We start from the raw sequence: 20,112 nt of genomic DNA on the forward strand, positions 1-20,112 counted from the left end.
AAACGGAGTCCCGTGGGCCAAAATGATAGCAGTGTAAATTTCATTAAACGTTTATGTCCCCCAGCTATCAATTTGACTTAAGCAATAAAAGGCCTTTTTCCTTTTATGACTGTCCTGGGTATTCATATATAGCACCGCGTTTGGAAGGGAGATGTGCATGTATTGACCAGAGGTCTGAGAGCCCTGACCACTCACGGTCGTCGTCCGTGTGGAGCTTGGCCTTCAGCTTCTCCATCTTCCTCTCGTCGCGGAGCAGAGTGCGGTCCTTCTTCAGTGTGCCCGTGCCCTCCTCCTTCTTCTCCTCCGTCAGCTCCTGGATGACCGAGTACTCCTCGTAGTTAGTGATTCCTGGAAGGGAGGAGAGAGGAAGATTTCTCAAGCTCCCATTGTCAAAAACATAATGGAAGCCTAGCACACACACAAGGCCCACTTCAATCCCCAATAAAGACGGACGCCAGACACACGTCAGCCTCCGATTCAGCTCGGCCCTTGGCCAGAGACGTTTGAAACACACGGCAGAGGGAACACTTCCACGAAAAGTGTGCCTGGCACCCACTCTCCGCCTATTCGGTAATATGTTTCAACATGGCCTTACTCTGCGGGCAAAAACAAGCTGCGTTGATGTTGATAAGTAATGCCCACCGAGGGCTGTACAGAAAAAAAAGATCGAAGCCCGATGCACTGTTCGTGTTCAACCCGGGATTCGGTTGCTCCAAGGAACTAGTTAAGAGCCAAGACACCGCATAGAATATAATGAAGCGTTTGCCAAGGACCTAAAAATACCACAGAGGATGAATAATTGAACCCTAGGATGTGGGTTGAGTAGAATAATGTGCAGCGCATAGAGGGAGGGGAATTACTCACCGATCCGGCTGCATATGGTGACAAGCAGCTCCCCCACCGTCTTCGAGTCGTCCACCATGATGGTCTTCACCGCGCCGTCCAGCATCTTGATCTTCTGGGGCCTCTGCTTCTTCTTGTACTCCAGAACATCCTGACGGAAAGAACGATCAGCGAACAACAACGAACCACACCTCTGAGTCAGTTAGATTATGCCAGTTGAGGTTAAGCCAGTGATAAATGATGTGGACGACGTGATGGTTCTCTGTCCAGGATCGTCCCCCCCCCGTTCCTACCCCGTTTCGGAGCATGTAGTAGTCCAAGGTCCGGCCCGACTCCAACCAGATTCCTTTCCTCGGGTCTTCGTCGGACAGGAAGAGGCCGTAGTCAGAGGCTGGAAACATTAAACAATGGGTTACGTGCTCATGGCTCATCCTTTATGCATTTCTCCATGTGAGGCACTCTACTCGCTAGTACCTTGTCCGCTCTGCGCTTCCGGAACCCTCTCTCTGATGATCCTGCAGGCGTCATACACGGGCGTGGACGGCTCGAACTGCATGGTTTTCACCACGTTGCACTGGCGCACGCAGATCTTGAGTGACAGGGCCACCATTTTGGCGTGTGGTATATCAGCCTCACCAACCTGCACAACAAGGGAACATGACAGGAGCGAGTAATGCAAATTGGATATATTAAATACAGAGAGTTGTCCCAAAGTGCACCATTTCCATTAACCTCAGTGGCACCACGACTTTATGCAAATACAGTGATCAAATAAAAAAACGATGAGAAAGGAACAGAGGTTTGTATTTTAATCGGAATACAAGATCTGTAACCAGTGATGTAAGCAGAAAAAACATTTGCATAAAAAGGCTCTGAAAGACTTATTGAGGAGGAAGTGTTTGATAAGAGCTTTGAATCAATAAGCTGCCATTTCATCCCCGCTGGCATACAGACATGGAGTCTGTGTAATCAGTTCTTCATCATAGCAGCGCTCTTATCCGAGGTGTAACAAGGTGCCCAACATACCACTTCAACCCAAAGGAAATCGTAGCCAGGGTCTCATTGCGAGTAAAAATAGGAGAAGCATCAAAATAGTAAGTAAATAACCGGTTGCGAAATAATCTCTCCTCGGCTGTGTCCAGTTCCACCCAGCAGACAGAGCACTGAGATAAGCCACTGGCTGTTTTCTCACTTGAGGTAATTGGGGGGAAAATTCATCTACCGGTAGTCTTTAATCTTCTGCATGGAAAAAAAAGTGCGAGAACAATGCATACTGCATTGTAATTGTTCTTCTTGCCAAGTGCTATTGTACTTGGCAAGCGCCGCGGTGAGGATAAACGGGGCGCGAGCTGTTCAAAGGGAGCCATCCACAGCCCGTGAAGCCTCAGTAAGCCTTTTCCATTGTACAACTGCATCGATTGTACCTCTACAACCATCTCTTTCAAATGTCATGTAAAAACGAAAAATATAAAAACCTTAAAGTGCTTACATTAATAAAATACATGCTTTGACCACAATCCTTCCCATTAAAGCTGCCATGATGGCATTAGAGCAGAAAAAGAGCGTGGCAGCAAAAGGGCCGCCAGGAGATGATGAAAGAGTCGGGTGTGGTGAGGTTTATGTCCACCTGTGTGTCCTATGGCCAATGTGATTCCATTACATCTGCATCTGTCTCTGTCACTTAGCATGCAGGGAGAGGAATCGCTGGGTCAAGAGGCGCTGATGGGTCACACTGCGGTGGGGAAAACCCTGCCCTGGTTGGAATGAGAAGTGTAATTGGTGTGCAGGATGAGCAGTGACCTTGCGATCTTTTCATTAAACCAGAGAGTATTTATTGACAGTAGCAGCAGAACCAATCCACCGATAAAATAGAGAATTTCCCTCATGCCTCAAGTCCTGCTGGGTGCCGTCAGCAGAAAATATTAAGAGACAAAAAGTACGTCTCATTCTTAAATATAAAGACAGAAATATTGTCTGTTCCTGGACAAAGTTTAAATTCTCCATGGGAACCGGTTGTTGACGAGATTCCCGGCGTTTATACACCTTGTCATCCCGATTCATCACACAGACCAGCGCCTCTTTCAGCAGAAGCCGCCGTCGTTGGGAGAACATTGCATAGTTCCCTCTAAGCCAGAACCATGAATGAGCAGGTCTGCAATGATTGTGATTTTTCCATGGATGGCGAAAGCCTGCAAGGGGATCTCTGCCCGCCTGCAAACCCCTCCACGCAAAGTGACAGACACTTACACAATGCAGGGCACATAATGGCACTGCATGGGCCCTACTGCTCACAGCCAGCGGAGAGAGAGCCCCGCCGCAGCGCTCTCACCCCCCCTCATGCAGTCACGGGCAGCTGGACCGCTCCAGCTGGCCGCACCGTAGGCCACCGGCTTGTTAAGACAGAATACAAAATCAAGAAAGCCCCGAAACACATGGACGTGTATGTGCACACAGGGGTACCGCATCGAGGATGTATAAACCATAGGCGTAGCCTTCTCAGACCATTTCAATAGCAAGAAGCAACAGGTCAACCATTGGCGTAGATTTCTTAGACAATAGAACCATGCTATCTTTAAGTTTCCGTTTGTGCGTAAAAATCCAACCTTTTTAAAAAAAAGTAAGAATCGACTGGAGGGGATCATTGTAATCCCGCTAATCTTACAGGGGTGCGAAGGAAGCTTTTACTTCTTCTTTGCCACAGCCCTTGCAGCGAGCGCCAGGCTCGACGAAGGGAGCTCCTCATTAGCTTAGCCTTCAAGCATCGCTGGAACTATCTCAGATGGCACATGAGCCCCAGCTCAGTCCTGTTTATCATGGCCCCAGAGTGTGTGTGTAGAAGATACACACAACCTCGACTAATGGCTCATCGCGGGTCCACCAGAGCGCCTCCTGCATTGGATTACTTTTGTTTACCAGTCCAGTCGATGGGCTGTGAAAATGGCCGCAGAGTACAGCTTGGAGGGCCATCTGAACACGAATTCAATTGAGGCCAAGGAAGGCAGAACAAAGCCATCTGGAAGGGTGACGGTTCTAATGAAGGGGTGTAATAATAAGACACAGCAGCAGCCCCGGAGAAAAACCACTGGTCTGATTACCAGAGCAGTCCGTCACACCCCGACCAAGGGAGCCTTGTTCAAAAAGACACGGGCAAAGCCAGGAAGGCTCATCACGAAGGCTTCTACCAGACTGCTCCCCACGCATGAACATGGCGCCTGCTTATGAATAAGGAAGATAAGGGTCCTTATTTGCGACGTCTAACATATTCCTACGCATGGTGGTTTTTGATGGTGACTGCTTGCTCCGTGGTTTCGGTCTGTGTGGGCATGAGGAGATGAACAGGCAGAGCACAGCGCAGGCTACAATCAGCAGGAAAATGAAATGTCTTCGCTCCGTGGTTAGAAGACACCCACGGCCATGCCTCCAGCTGGACCAGGGTAAACACTCTCCCACAGCTGCTTGGCGTTTGTCAGGGAGTCACTCTGCAGCAAAGCAATCCTTACTGTCGTCAGTGGCAGCATATTGTGATGCATCATTTCAGGAAACACATAACAGCACTTGTTCCCTGGAGATTCCTCAATTATGGCTAACAAGAAGATGAACACGGTACGTGAGTGAGCACACCGATGCATATTCAAGTGACTGATTCCTGCAAATGACAAAAGCACTCCTTGGCCGTGTTAAGACCGGAATGAAATGATCTGAGGGGGTGATCGTATAACATAATACTGTGTGTCTCACTACAACTAACTAAATTCCCCTTTATCAAGGGAAATGTCAAGCTATTCATTTCAACAATACATTTTCAAATGAAATGTAGAATGAATTGTACCTACTTTGATACTGAAGCAAGGTTGGAATGAAGGATGGATGGAAGGCAGCAATAGTCTGAATGCAGTACAATAGCAAACGACCCACTAGTGCATAAGTCAGCACATCAGCTAGATAATTGGAAATGGGGAAAGATTTCAGGACAAGAGCTATAGGATCAAATCTAACCTCTGGTCAATTAATATTGAGTGCCGATATAACCGGCGAATCCACTGAGCCTCCTACTACAGAACTACAAACTAACTTCAAACGACAGCCAAACCCTCCAGCCCTCACACGGCCTCATATTTGTACCCTAGCAATCTCAGGGCCACAGTGACTGGCCTAGTATCACATCAATGATCATTCAAAAAGTGTATAACTATGCATGCGGAACACCGTTAAAATGTATAAGCACGTATAACCTCAATAACACTGATGGGAGATCCCTGGCAAAATCCGGCCTCAGAAGAAGTCAGGGTGGCGGAACACCGCGGGATGAAAGAGTGTGTTTACTGAAAACATGCTAATGAGCTAAATGTCTCCTCTACTCTATTGCTTTAATCCTCATCTCAGCTCCATCTAGGGAAAACGAAGCATTAGCCTCTGAAGGCGCCGGCGTGAGTGAGAGCAGGAGTGATTTCCTGCAGGTCTAGGTAACGCCCAGGTGAGCAGGCGATAAGGGCCGCGCCCTGCGGTGAAGATACACACAGACTCAAGCCCACCGTTTAGCTCCGGACCCCGAAGAGTGACGGCCCGGGAGAAGGGAGTCCGCCCTGAAACTACAGGTCGGCTTACGCAGGTCTATTGAGGACAGGACGGGGGGATACACATCTGGTTGTGAGCCAGGAGAAGGCGGCGGGTATCCGACATCGCTTCTGAGTGCCTTTGGGCAAGGCACAGAACATGGCCACGAAAGAAGCAGGGAAAATCAACTCCTCCTCTTCCCTCCGTTGTTGAGTTTGTGAATACGACGTTTGCTTCACGTGCGTCATATCCGGCCTGGCAATTTTTAGGCAGGCTGGCGAAGACACTTGGATGGAGTTCAATTACACCTGCATCGGGGGGGGACGCACTGCCGCAGCACGCCCGGGGTGCTAATCTGAGGTGTTGATTGGATTCAGAAAGTTATCCACTGCATTCATCAGCACACACAAAGAAGGAGCATACAATCTATCACTCTCCAACATCTGAAAGATAGGATATGTGAATTGGAAAAGTTTAAATAACCCTATTTATCGTCCAATCGATCAGCTCGTTAGCATGCATCACGTAGGTCATTAACATGTATCACGTGATTACGTTGGTACAGCTTAAATGTGTTCCTATCAAGATTTCCCTGTCCCATTTTTCCTTGTTGTGCATTTGAGGGTAAATTAGGGTAATATAAGCCATACCCATTGCATATTCAACATAATTTCCTCTTTTCGTTATTTAAAAAGGCACTGTAAATCGCTTTGTCCGATTCAGCTTACAACCGAAGATGTGAATTGCTATCATGGTCTGGCATTTATTTATTTTTACAAGAGATAATTCTACCCATAGGCTTTAAATTGCCTCGAATACAAGGAATTTATAATCCTGTGCATTTAAGGGAAATGGATAAAACAATAGTCATCTGTTCAATTCAATGAACCCCAACCCATCCCACACCAGACAAACATTAGGGAGAAGCTTTATGTTGTCTTGCTATTGAGTGGTACAAACGCACAGCAATTACAAAGGCAATTCTTGTCCAAAGAAGGGATAGATTAAGCTCTCCTGCTGCATGGTTTTAATATCAAGCCATGAACATGAGCCAAAAGTGCAGCAGAAGACCCCAAACAGAACATTTCCATCTGAATCTGGTGTTTGTTGGTTGAAACACAAATGCAGCATCTTATGCCCCAAAATTCAGAAAATGCTAATTCTTGAGGGTAAAACGGTTCGATGACTTGAAAGATAAATTGCATGTGGCTGAGCAGAATAAGTTATCTAGGATGAAATATTTATTGCACTCAAGGGTTTACATTCCTCCACCCAAAAGCAACAATATATCAGCCAGGGAGAGAGGCGACCGGTGGCTGTGGTATTCGTCGTTGGTGGTTGAGCTGTGAGATGGATGCTGATCCGTCTCAAACATACGACTCTACCGTTAAGAGTCTCTTCACCATTACCGCCATCTGTCAGAAGAGTATCATTTCACACATCCTTTATTTATCCATCTGCTTTTCTTGTGCGGTAATTCTTATACTGACGTAGGTGTAAGATGGTAAAGTTTGATGCGGAGACTAAAGGTTTTAGCTGCAGAAAGGTAAAAAAAAAAAAAAAAAACATAATACGGTTGTACTAATCTCTTGCCATTCATAATGAATCAATCAATTATTAATCCATAATTATTTTTCATCAACCAAATATCTGAAGATAAGAGCATGAATAAACAAGAAAGTGAGATAAAATGTATTGCATGCAGCGCTTTGCATAGCCGGGATACACTAGCTCTTCTAAAAGATCTATTGCCACAGCTATGTGGGTGGCAGCAACATGAGGAGCACTCTGTCCAGATGCCCCGTTTGTGGGAACTCTCCACACACAAGATGCACACAGCTAGCATTTAGATTTCAGCTCCATCTTGGAGCTTTGCAGAGAGTCCCTGGAGTTTTCTAGATAACAAGCCATCAAATACGGAGGAAAACATTTGATTCGTTGCACATTGTAAAATATATAGCCTACATCTCGCTCTGGCATTGGAACAGCCAGAGAAATGGTTTTATGGTCAAAGTAAACTTTTTCATAACCAACTAAGTGTCAGTTTTCAGCAGAAGTCTGACTCATTGAGATCATTGGCTGAAATGTGTCATTAATCATGTGAATCTGGGGAAACTACAGACTGTGCCATGCACGCAGATCAACCAAAAGATCTTCTTCAATACATACTGACTGACTGACACTTGGCTACCAATACTATTGTGTTTCCCATTAATTAGAAATTGTAGATAATCTTCAACAGAAAGACCATTTTTATTAAATGTGCGCCTTTGCAGTTTTTAAGTTTTAGTCACTTTAAATATAATAACAGTAATACTCATCAAATGAACCAGCAGCCCTTTAATGTAATGTGGGATCAGAATCTGTAATTAACAGAATAGTGAATCTGTGAAAAGATGTAGCTCGTCAAGCCATGGGTCCATTATACGTATCTGTGTCTCATCAAATTAAAACAGAAATATCTAATGAGGATCTTTCATAGCAGTTGACAAGATGGCTCAGCCAGCAGTAGCAGGCATATTTACCCGTCAGAAGAACAATATTTGTATCCATTAAAATGCATCATGTCGGGAGACAATGAGATTATTCTGCAAAGTGAAATCAAATTACGGTCAATGCTCTTTCAGCCATATCCTGGAAACCAGCAGGCAGGCTCACAGAAGACGCCTTTTTGTTCCATGTTTGTTATGCTGTTATCCCGTTATTTTCTCTTCATTATTTACCAACCACACACACACAACAATTTCATTAAATTATAATCATTTGGATATTTATTTTTCAAATCAGTTGAAATCCTTCATGTGGCATAAGGTTTTCCATCGGTATTATGGGATGTCTGAAACTCTTTACTTCCCTGATTCTGTTTTACACAAGCAAACCACAAAACATGTAGCCCGATCCTGCCACTGTGGATAACACCAATAGGGTGTATTTATAAACACAGGATAGATTAATCAAATGAAGCGTTTACAACAGATACACAAACAAACACATGCACAGACACAGACACACACAGACACACGCATGCACAAAAAGACACAACCATAACATGTTTTTCATTCACATCTGTAGTCATTATGGATGATCCTGCAGTAGGGCGGGCTGTAAGCAGTAGCACTAAACAGCATGCTCACAGCCCCCACAGCGACCACATAAATCCTGCCTCGAGGGTCATGTCTACTAAATCAGGTGACTGCAATCTCCTGTCCGGACGCTCTCTCTCGCCCCAGCACTGCTGCTGAGCCACACGCAGAACTACCCATTGCCCCAGTAGGCCTCTGTAGTCTGCCTCCTACCACCACCTGACACTGGGATGCTGATTACAGTATCAGGAGCAGTGGGACGGAACAGAAGCTGGCCACGCTCCAAGGTGCCGTGCCCTGACAGGCCCGGGTGAGTGGGATATCCACCACCAAGTGTTGGATCGAACAATGTCATAATTCAAAGATAAAAACAATTAAAGAGAATCGATGTTCGCTTCTTTTTTTATCCCTTTTTGTCACTCCAAGAACAAATTGCAGGCCTTCAGTTAGTGGCTAAGCATCACAGACGTTGGCAGCTTTTTGTTATTTCGGTGGAACGTAAAGAGGTGTGCGGTTTGATGGATCTTTTGTTGGCTCAGTGACACCTGGTAGCACATCTATTATTGAAGTGTGCACAGGAAGGAAGTATGGACCTCTCTCAGCGCAGTGTATAAGCGGTTCATGGAGAGGACGTGCCTGTCTGCCCGTTCAATCCTGGTCAGTGAGCCTGCTCACAGTCGCTTGGCTGCTGACATCATGCCCACCTTTTCCTGGACATATAAGGCTGCACGGCGGCTGCAGCCAAGTCCTCCCTAGCTGCCCTCCCCGTTTCAAGGTCAGCTTCATGGGGGATGAGCCACCTTTCAAATGTCACGTGGAAAAAGGTCAGAGATGGCTTCCGCAATTTAAGGCTGCTTTCTTTGGTGAACCATTTTGATGTTCCTTCAAGGGCCAACCACACATTTTCTTTTGCAATTGCAAATGGCAACCCCTTTAGTAAAAGTAGAAGGAACTGGCAGTGAAATGTCACTTGGCAGTGGTTTTAGTATGGGCGAGAATTTCTGGATGAAATACTGCCCTAAAAAAAATGAAGCCCTGTTGTTAACTGTTCGAGGTAGAGGCGGGCAACAGAACTTGGGTGCTGACTTTAATAGAGGTGGTTGTTGTTCACCAAAAACGTTGTTGCTGTCAGCAACCGAGTGAATAAGCCTTAAAAGTTTTAAAATAACAGATTCAATAGCAGAACCATGCTCTCTTCTCAGACAATTCATCATCAGAAGCAGGTTGGCAGGTTTTACCTAAATAAAAGATTAAAGAGAGTATTCAGTGCATGTGAATGCACAGGAGAGGGGAGAAAAAACAGCGAGTGTATCCGCACTATAACTCTCTGAATAGCAGGCATTACACTGCAGCCTCTTACAATTCCTTTTAAGGTGGTTTGAAGGACAACACCATTCTTTAACCAAAAGTGCTGTACGTGAAAGTAATTGTTTGCCAAAGGACAGATCACCTGAACAAAATCACTAAGAATGTAATGGGGCTGTTAATTAGCCCCTGGTGAATTCCTGGACGATGCTATTCTCCTAGTACAGAGGTACCCCGAAGCTTATCATATCAGCGGGACAAAGGCTAAAGCGATAGCGCTAATGCAAGTCTCACTCCATGCTCTTCATTTGCAATGAAGATGCCCGACTCCAAGACGATTTTTCATTAGCAAAAATCTGAGACGTGATTGGCCATATTCTTTGGAGTATATATGAACAAAAAATGACTCTCGTTAGCCCCTTTTTCTCTTGCCTTGTTTCTTTCAGCTAGAACTACATTTATTGGAGAATAAAACAGAAATCATGGAAAGCTGTATACGACCACAGTGCCTCAACCAACACATCAAACCACACTGGTTCCTCCCCAGCATTAGGCCCAGAGACAATTTGGCAAGAATGTCTTTCAAAAGCTAGTCCAGATGCGACAGATGAACATATTTGATATTAAGATGTCCCACAATACAGTCACTCTGTGAGGGCTACAGCTGATTACACCCTGTCTTCAATCATTGCCTCCCCTCTAAAAGGTTTGGGTGAACACACGAAATACACTTGGTGGCAAAAAGCTAACATTACACCAATCAAACAACAGATTGTGATGACATAACATTGCCAAAGCCCCCATCTGCATGCATGCATATGCATTTGAAACAATGACATCCGGAATCTTCTAAACCGACTGTGTTATGGTCTTATGTCCACTCCCGCTGGAACCCTTTTGTTTTCGGTTGTTTACACAAGTTCGCCTTTGTACATAAAATGCTGTACTGGATGCAGCTGTTTATAAATCAGATACTTTAAAAGTACTGGTGTCGTCAAACTGTATTCCCTTAAAGGCCATTTCCCCTCCCCTTCCCAAATGGTTCTTATTATGACAATCATGCTGTTGTTTAGAACTGCTCCAACACAACGCTTTTCGCCTCAGAGACTGGTGGCCCAGATACACGGAGAGCACTGCCTGGCATACAGAGCCACAAAGCTAGCCTGGCGGTGGTGGTGGTGATGATACCCCTGCTGCATGTATATCTGCCCGGCTCCCGTTGTAGCCAGGCCCTCTCCTGCAGCTCCTGGACACACGTCCCCATAAAACAGGACGGGGATGGGATTAGGAGTGATGCGTGTGTGGAGCCGCACGGCTGCCGCACTGTTCCATGTGCCACCATGTCCGCCCGGTTGCCATGACAACCCCCCTTTCAGGAACGATCTCCCGAAGCCATGCTGGCTTGAATGAGCTCCGAGTGTCTGAGCGTTAAGGAATATGACATGTATACGTAAAACGTTCCTTCTAAAAAGGGGGCTTGGCGTACGCCTTTGCAAAGCAGTGTTCATCAGTGAAGAGACATTAGGGGAATGATTGAGATGAGAGGGGCATGTTTAGTGTCAGTGGGATCCATAGATAGTGAGGGGTGGGGGCGTCGGATCTGAATAGACCCTGCAATTACAAGCCAGTCGTTATGATAGCATGGGATGATTTGTACAAACAGAGGACCGGCGAGAAGCGACGATGAGTGGGTGGATCCCAGTCACACAACCAGAGCTCTCTGTATCTCACGTGGGCAGACGCCAGAGGGAGCCTGCCCCTGAGCAAGGCCAACCCCCAGGCACAGTTCCGCCCTCCACCTGATTACGTTCATATGCTTATAGAGGCTGTTGACTGCCCAGCATCAAACACACATGCACCACGACGGGCTGCTTCGCTTACTCCATTAGCCGCTCGCCGGCTCTTGCTGGGACGATGATGAATGCAAACTGCATCGTCAGCCTCAGATCTCACGCATATCCGCGTGGCTCATTAGGCAGGGCTGTCCACTAGGGACAGTTCAGTGGATGAGAAGGTTAAAGAGGCGAGTTACTTAGTTTAATACGGGTAGGGGAAGTCATACTTCACCCAGATCAAGCTGCCAACGCTTGTGACAGTAGACCGGAGCTGTGAATTATTGGTTGATTGTGTCATTTTTTTTTTCAAGAAACTCACAGCTTTTGATGTGTGACCTTCATAAATAAAGAACGGTACTATCTCGAAGCTGTGCAGAGATCTTTTTTAATTATCTGAACCAGGGGCTTTATGGCAGAAATAGCTGGTGTCGAGCTAGCCCTCGGAGGATCAATACGTTTTGTACATTGGTTTTCAATAATAAAAGCAATTACAAGTGAAGGACTCTTGAAATCAATGGGAAAAGAGAAAGCAACTTCTTGTGTTATTGACCTATATTCATCCCAGGGTAGAAATGTACGCGTAGAGTCACAATACAACACCGCAGTAGCTCATGCTACCACCGTTCCCCTTTGAAATATATAGTTGTTAGTGATGGAAAGAACCGCTTCCACAAATGTATTATGGGAGCAGTTGAAATGATGGCTTGCTTCGAGCGTGGACAAGCAGCGCATCATTCCTGACGTGGGCTGCGGCTCCGTTATGCCTGTGATGTATGGAGCGTCCCCAGAGGTGCTCCCCAAGGCAGCCCAGCCGTGACGGATGTTCTCAACTCTCACAAACAGCGATGTGCAACTCCCATTTTGAGTCTCCACCTCCCTTTTAATCAAGTGCTCGGCAGCCGTCGTCGATACTAAAGTGTCGCCGCGCTCCCTGAAAACGACCCCGTTTTCGTGTTACTAACCTTGGGTATAGAAGAGCAGGCTTTCTCTCCGTAGTCCTCTGAAGGTGGTTTAAAGTAAAAGTAAAAAGCTGTGCCGTTATCTGTGCCAGATAGCAGCACTGAGTGGATGGAATTCAGGCTCTGTACATGTGACACTGCATCTCGAGGGTAACCTTATTGAAGCCCCGCTGAGATAAAAGATCCTTTTGTCTCAGTTGGTGACACGGTTCAATTCTCCCAGCAATCATTGACTGCATGGCATTCATTCATCTCTGTTGGGGAGAGTCTGAAATGCTCCCAAATGGGATCGACTCCATTTACATTATCAGTCTTTTTCTCCAAATACTAATTTCATTTTCTGCAACTGCTATATGGACATTCAAGCCTATCTGTAGGCCTATCCACTGTATTGACAATGTTAACATAAATGTATAATTGACACATTGCCCTGAAAACCACAATTGACACATCTCCATCTTATAGACTATGGATGGTACAATGGTTAAATATTCTACCATTTATTTGTTTGAGAAGAGTGAACATGTGTTAGCTTGCGTCTACCAGCATCTACTATATTCACGTCTACTGTTGAACACATTCCCAGCCAACGTGGGGATTAATGTGTCATACTTCAGCAGAAGGCAACACCAAATGAACAATGACGTCAAGCAGCCCTACACTGCTTAAAGCAGATGTCTAGCATGTATGGTAGTCAAATAGCTGTAGCTATGCACTCACAGAAACAAAAACAATTGAATTGCATTAAGTCTTTATTTTTCACCAGGGGGCAATCAGAAATGATTCTGCCACAGTTGTAACCATCACTCTGGGTTTGCCCTTCCTGTTGTTATACTAGCTAACAATTCCTATTATTTGCTTGGCATTAATGTACTGTCCTGGGACAATTTCTTTTATTTCCTTTATGAGTCATCTGATTGCATACAGGATATCCAAGGAGTCCTTAAAACTCCTGTCTCTCTGCAAGTGTGATAAAAACACTTGTGAAGTAGTTCACGTCGGAAAAACACTAATAGTTTATTTCAACGTCATGGGATTACCACATGTTGTATGGTCATATTGAAAAGCCAGATTACATTTAGAAACATATTTGTGGATCCAATATCTTTATAGTATCTCTTCACTCTGATTCATATTCTGATCCATGTCTTTATTAGAGACAAAAGTGCCTAATTGTTTGCATATATTTATTATGTATAGGCCTATACATTCTTCATTATGATAAACCAAAGTTAATACGGCAGGTATCTGTGCCGTGCCAAGAAATCGGTTAATTCACTCGATTCTTTTGCTACCATACCACAACTGATTAATGCTGACACAGGATTATAATTAGTAAAGTGGGGGCATTCAGTCTACCAGCCCGAGACGTTACACAAGAAAAGAAACAAGAAGCAGAGCCTCATAAATCAATAGGTTACAATAAAGGGCTAAAGAAATTCTTATCTAAAAGGAATTGTTCAACAATCAAAACCTTTCGGCACTTATATAAAGGGAGGATGTTATACATGTTTTACAAGCCCTCTTTTTCAATAGAAGGGTCGAAAAAAAGAGGTTAAATAATCAATAAAGATTCTAAAGAAGGATTTAATGCTACATATAATCTCTGTTTTAACTCAATGCATTATGATCAAATCCAAGAATACAAAACAATGGATCTGTTTTATTAGTGATGCAATCTTCCCGGGTATTTACATCACCCCAGCCTAAATCCATCAACAACGCAAGAAAATGCTCTTCTATCCTCAAATGCTCTTCTATCCTCAAATGCCTTAACTCGGCACTCTTTCAAATTAAAATAAGCGACAAATAGTCAGGCAATATAACGTATTGGCATTGTATTAGGTAGATGTTTTTTTATTGCTACAAAACAATCTCAAGGACCTCTGTTTAATCAATAAATATCACTGTTGCATTGACCTTAATCCAGTCGTGATTCATATCCTCGTGCATCATTCAACAGTGCTTAAGAAGACATGCTGGGAGTGCTGGAAAATGATGTATTAGTCAGTCCAATGTGGGTGGGTGTATGAGGTCAACCTTCTAGTGGTGCTAAAGAAGCAGGTATCAAGTAGCTAGTACGGAGAAGGTTAAGAGATATAAGAGACGTTCCAGACTTAAATTGGCAGAATCAAAATCAATACATATTTACGTTGTGTGTCGTTATGAGTATCAATATTCTAATGGAAATATTAGCGATCCCCAATCAGTCACTGTTCATTTCACACGTCTTAAATAGTCTAATAAGCTCTGTAAATGTTGCCATTTTATTTGAATGAAGACCAGGAAATTATATTCATAATATTACGAGAAACAGACTGAATTTTATTAGAATTAAAATATAAACATTATTATTATTATTAAATTCTTCATCTCTAAAAAGGCAACAGCACTTTTTTTATCATCATAATTATTACTTTTTCTTTATTTGACACCAGCACAGCATATGCTCATGAAAACAAATATGCAGTCCAAATTGCATCTTAAATGGCCACTTAAAAAAACACAATTAATTTAAACTGTATTTATTTATATATTGAGCTTCCATGAAGCATGCTGTCCCCTGATTAAAAAAAATATGTCATCAGACCGCATAAGGAGGGGAGGATGTCGTAATTCTCAACAGGTTTGTTCCCCTTATTGGACAGATGCTGCTGCATGGGCTCCTCCACTCCTTGAACAATAAACTCAGCCTATCCAGCTCCTCCGCTGCCACTCTGTGCAACATCTGACGAGGATGGCATCAACAGACTCCCCGACGGCGGGGAATAGGGTCGCCAAGCGCCTGTCGTCCTGCACAACTAGCAGCAGCTAATAAGGCAGAGGCTGTGCTTCGGAAGATCTACATGGCATGCACATGGTAAGAGAGCATCTCCAATGTACTGGGGACACTGCTGCTGTAACACCACTCCACTCCCCTTCACCCCCCCCCCCCCCCCACCACCACCACCACCACCACCACCGGTCTCGTCAGCCACAGAACATTGCAGAGAGAAGCAGGAAATGAAATCAATGCGGGCTCTCATTACTGGGCGTTACTTCATTAGTATGGGCGCTACAGATGTAGCAATAAATCTGATTTATGAAAGGAGCGACAATGATAGCACCGCAGAGAGACAGGGAAATTCATTCAGCTGCGGATGACAGGGGCACTAAAAATGCGCTGTGCCCCGCTTCCGCATTTACCAATGTTTGGACAGAGGACAGACAAGGGGATCAGATTCCATGCCCATCTCCTCCCGGTTGTGGGGCCCAGGCAGAATGCGATACAGTGTTGTAATTTATGAACCCATACTTTAAGCTTGTGACTTGGAAATCATTTTCTACTAAAGTAACCGATTTTCTAATTAGAGGCAACTGATAAGCTAAGGAGGCTACAGAAAAATCAATTGAGCCATCATTCTAAAAGGGTGCTTAGGAAAGGCAGGGGCACACGGGGAAAGGCAGGGGCACACATATTCTCCGCTGCGTTGCTCAACACAGCACACATTAAACACAAACCCACACTTTTCGGTGTGTTTTGTAACCCGTCAACCGAAACGTATGAAAAAACAACGTCATTACGGATTTTTTTTGTCACAGCTCGCCTGCCAAGGAACACGGGAGGGGTGGTGATGTCAAGGCGCGGCATCTCGCTTGGTGAAACGTGGAAGTCATCTCAATCAAGTAATGCGCTTAAAGGTCATCAGGCAGACTTTCTGAACAGACCTCTTATCTAATTAACGAGCCGCATACACCGCGGCGGCGGCGGGGGCGGGGTACATCTGGGGAGCAGCTGTCGTCCGACAGAGCCATCCAGGGGTTAGGGGGTGAGGAAACGTCTGGTGTGATGCCATCTCATCCAATCTATATGGATATAAGTTAGGAAGGGCAACCTCGATGGACACAGACATCCGCCCTTTCCTAGAGACGAGCTATGTGACACAGCCCAATGCCCCCCACCTCCATTCCTGAAAAAAAAAGAGACACAGAGACTCTCTTAACCACATTAGTTTTGCTGTCCATGGGAAAAGGGCCGGCAGAGGGAGGGGGAGGGGGGGGGGTTGTAATGAAATTAGCTCAATCTTCATGGAGCAAAGCTGGTTGTATTAGGAAGGGTGGAGTAGATTCAGTCCGGCACAGGCCAACTAGAGGGGCAGGACTGGGGTTGGCAAAGAAAGGTCTGCAGAAACTGTGTTTAGATTGAAAGAAAGGTCAAAATAAGTTCAAAAAGATTCATGGCTGAGACGCAGCTTTCACCGTCTCTCAAACACACACACACACACACACACACACACACAACACACATGACATGACACAAATGCAAGACACATGTATGCGCAGTGATACATTGCCCAACATGGACACAATCTGGACATGGTGGTCAGTGTGAGTGTAACCTTTGACCGCAGGCTGGCCCATCAGCTTAGCCGGGTTATATTACACCATCAGCATCCCACAAACTAGTAATATCCTCCTGGGTAAAGCAAGTCGCAGTGGGTGGGCTGCTCAACCTGTGTCACCTCATGGTCCATCAATCACCTGTGTGAACAGGGAAGGCCCGCAGGCTGGTTGTGAGCCAAGCAGAGCGACAGCGAAAAAATTATGACAGTATCATTATAAATAGACAAAGAAGTCAACTCAAGACAATTGTGTTTTGTTGAGAAATATTATGTGCAATTCATTCCTGGATCACAGGAGCCTGAAGCCAATCTCTGCTGACTATAGGAGCGAAGAGACTGACAGACAGACACACACCCCATTCTCAACCACAACAAGGGCAATTGAGGGTATCCAATTATCTTAACATGCATGTTTTGAGTGATGGGTGGAAAGAGGAGTACCCAGAGGAACCCACATGTTCCCAACAGGTGCAAGACTACATACAGACAGGATCACTGCATCATTCAATTAAACATCACCTGATTGCATTATCAGTTCTCCAATTTCCCATCTGTGCTCGGCTACATTGCCTGAAACAGGGTTTATTGCTAGAATAACTCAATTGATTTTCAATAAATAACTGCAGACTACAAAAACCAGGTAACTACATGCTCGAGTGAGTCACTGTCCTTCTGTAACCATTGCACTAAATGACAGTCACAAATGATTAGCTATAATAACATTGTTGTCTGGACTTTTACAGGGAAAGGGTAGCGAAGGAGCTTGGGTGTAGCTAATTGTCCATAGCTTATGAGGAATCCTCAGCCACATGCTTAGCACTGTCACCCATGCCTGCTTCCTAAAGACATGCATCTCTAGGTCAACAGGGATAACAGTCTCATTGATTTGACTATACAGTAATTAGCGAACTAAACCCTTAAACTCTACCTTCTAGTTGTTTTATCTGCTGCCCATAAGAAGTCTGATGGTATCATATCATTCTGGCTCCTTATTATACTCGGTGTTAAAATACAGATTTTTCTGATAGCAACTATCTTTCTAGCTGTTGCAGATCCCTATTTTGGTGAGTGAAACACACAATCCTTGATGAATGAAATGAACAGGATCCAAGGCAAAAGTGGACAGATTAGGGCTAAATCCGGGGTTCTCCGATGCATGTCGAGAGATCGACCCGCATTACCCAACGCGCGACGTCACAAACAGCAGCCTGAGATCCTGGGATGGCGGCGTCGTGAGCGGAAGAGGTGGTTGGAGGGATGAGAGATTAGATTGCGGCCGGCCAGGGCAGAGCTGTGAATTACTCCACGTCATTGCCATCGACTCTAACGTAAAGTAATGAGCCGGGTTGTGTAAGGCCTGTCGCGTGCTGGCGAGGGAGTCAGGCGAGCGGCCCGGCGATCCAATTAAGAACTGCACCCTGCGTCCTGCACTGAGGGGCCTTGTTTGAGTTCCCTTCATCCGTCCTCATATCCAGAAATGCTATGATGCAAAATGTTAGAGCGCCGACCACAGTGTCAGCATTTGCAACACATACTGCAGAAGAAGAAACCAAACAAAAAGGCCATAGCGATCCATGTTGTAATCTTATCTTCCTTGGCCAAGGGTAACTGGAGAGTCTCTGTGCCGCTAAGACAAGGTCACCACTGATGAGCCCAACACGGCTCAGGTAACAATGGCTCGTGCTTCACAGCCTCCTGCTGCATCTTCCTGACGCACTGCCTCGAGTCCGGCTTGGAAGGATTTAGGCCACAATCTGTAAGGACAATCCACATTCTCACAGAACCGCTACAGCACTGAGGGGGAGGGAGGGTGATGGGGAGGGAGGGAGGGTGATGGAAGGGAGGGAGGAAGGGAGAGAGGGAGGCTGTTGGGGTTGGGGGTTTGGAGAGCTTTGAAATTTTGCTCGATCAGCAACACCAGTGACATGCAGAGGATCAGAGCAGGGGACGGCATTAATTTGCTGGCCAGGAAGCCATGGAAACAACCCAAAGGCTGCTGTACTCAGAAAAGCCCTTACCTGGCCCCAAATAACCTTGATGATAAACCACAGATTATTCCATTTACTGTGTAAATAAAGCAGCAGCATGCCTCAACAACGAGGTCCTGCCGTTTGATCGATATGTTGTGTTTTCATCTGACCCATGTTCTAATGAAGTCAAAGCCTCTGCCCTCCCACCCTGCTAAAGGTGGCTGAGCCTCCTTAACTCTGGACTTTTGCCTATTACAGCCCGTAAACAATGGCTGCCCCCCCCCCCCCCCCCCCCCCCGCCAACAACTACACAGACTATAACTCCACGGCCGTATTTAGCAATGCTAGCCTGTTCCATGTCAATTCTGCAGATCTGTCAGATGTGGGAACATCGCAACGCTTTCCGCCCCACCACCGTTGACCCCATGGCTCCCTGGGGGGCTGGAGGGTTTGGCTGGCAGGGAGGAGCACTCGCAGCACGCTGAGAGAACAGGGCGGGGTAATCAACGCAGCCTGATAGGAGCGCGCCGCTAATGCCTCTTATGTGCTCCCATTGTGACATCGGTCAACACAAAACACACTCACGCAGTGTGAGGGCTTCAACATGGGTGGCTGTTGGCATTATCACAGCAGGCTAGATATTGTAAAGGATTTTGACTAATCGGGTGCAACACATTAATTACAAATGATAATGACATTGGTATTGGTTCCAAATCAGGATTGTACGGTACAGCTAACACAGGCGGAAACCAATCCAAGATGAGACCCATTGGAATTTGAATGCTTTTCATTTGCTTGTGGTCAAAGAATAACCACATTCATAGTGAAGCATGGATGGATAATTTATAGGAATATGGATTCAGGAAACACTTGTCATTTGAGGTTTGTCATTTGCATGTCATTGAAGCCATCGCCATTGGAACACCTGACTGCACTCTAGCTAATGTATTCGACACTAAGATACTGGTGCTCCCACATTGTCCAAGACAGCTTCCTGCCTTCAGCTTAAAATTCAAGGGAAACACGATATAGGCCTGAACTGCCAGGGCTGAATCAAAATGGAGGCCAGCCCAATCTGAGATTTGAATAGGCGCAATGGAAACCTTGCCAAAGTTGTACACATGCATATTTACATACTCTGAGCAGGGAATGGAAATCCGATCATTTGCAGTCACTGGAAA

The 20,112-nt window shown here is 45.4% G+C and overlaps 1 protein-coding gene across 1 annotated transcript in view; it reads right to left on the reverse strand.

The window, feature by feature from the left end:
* tln2b (talin 2b) overlaps positions 1–20,112 on the reverse strand; it is an 85,492-nt gene that overhangs the window by 61,832 nt on the left and 3,548 nt on the right. Inside the window, 4 exon segments of the mRNA XM_060061838.1 lie at positions 196–348; positions 865–994; positions 1,137–1,234; positions 1,318–1,483. Of these exon segments, the coding sequence (XP_059917821.1) occupies positions 196–348; positions 865–994; positions 1,137–1,234; positions 1,318–1,453 (517 nt within the window). The 5' untranslated portion in view covers positions 1,454–1,483.

This window comes from Gadus macrocephalus, chromosome 9, assembly GCF_031168955.1.
Source record: "Gadus macrocephalus chromosome 9, ASM3116895v1".
Lineage (NCBI taxonomy): Eukaryota > Metazoa > Chordata > Actinopteri > Gadiformes > Gadidae > Gadus > Gadus macrocephalus.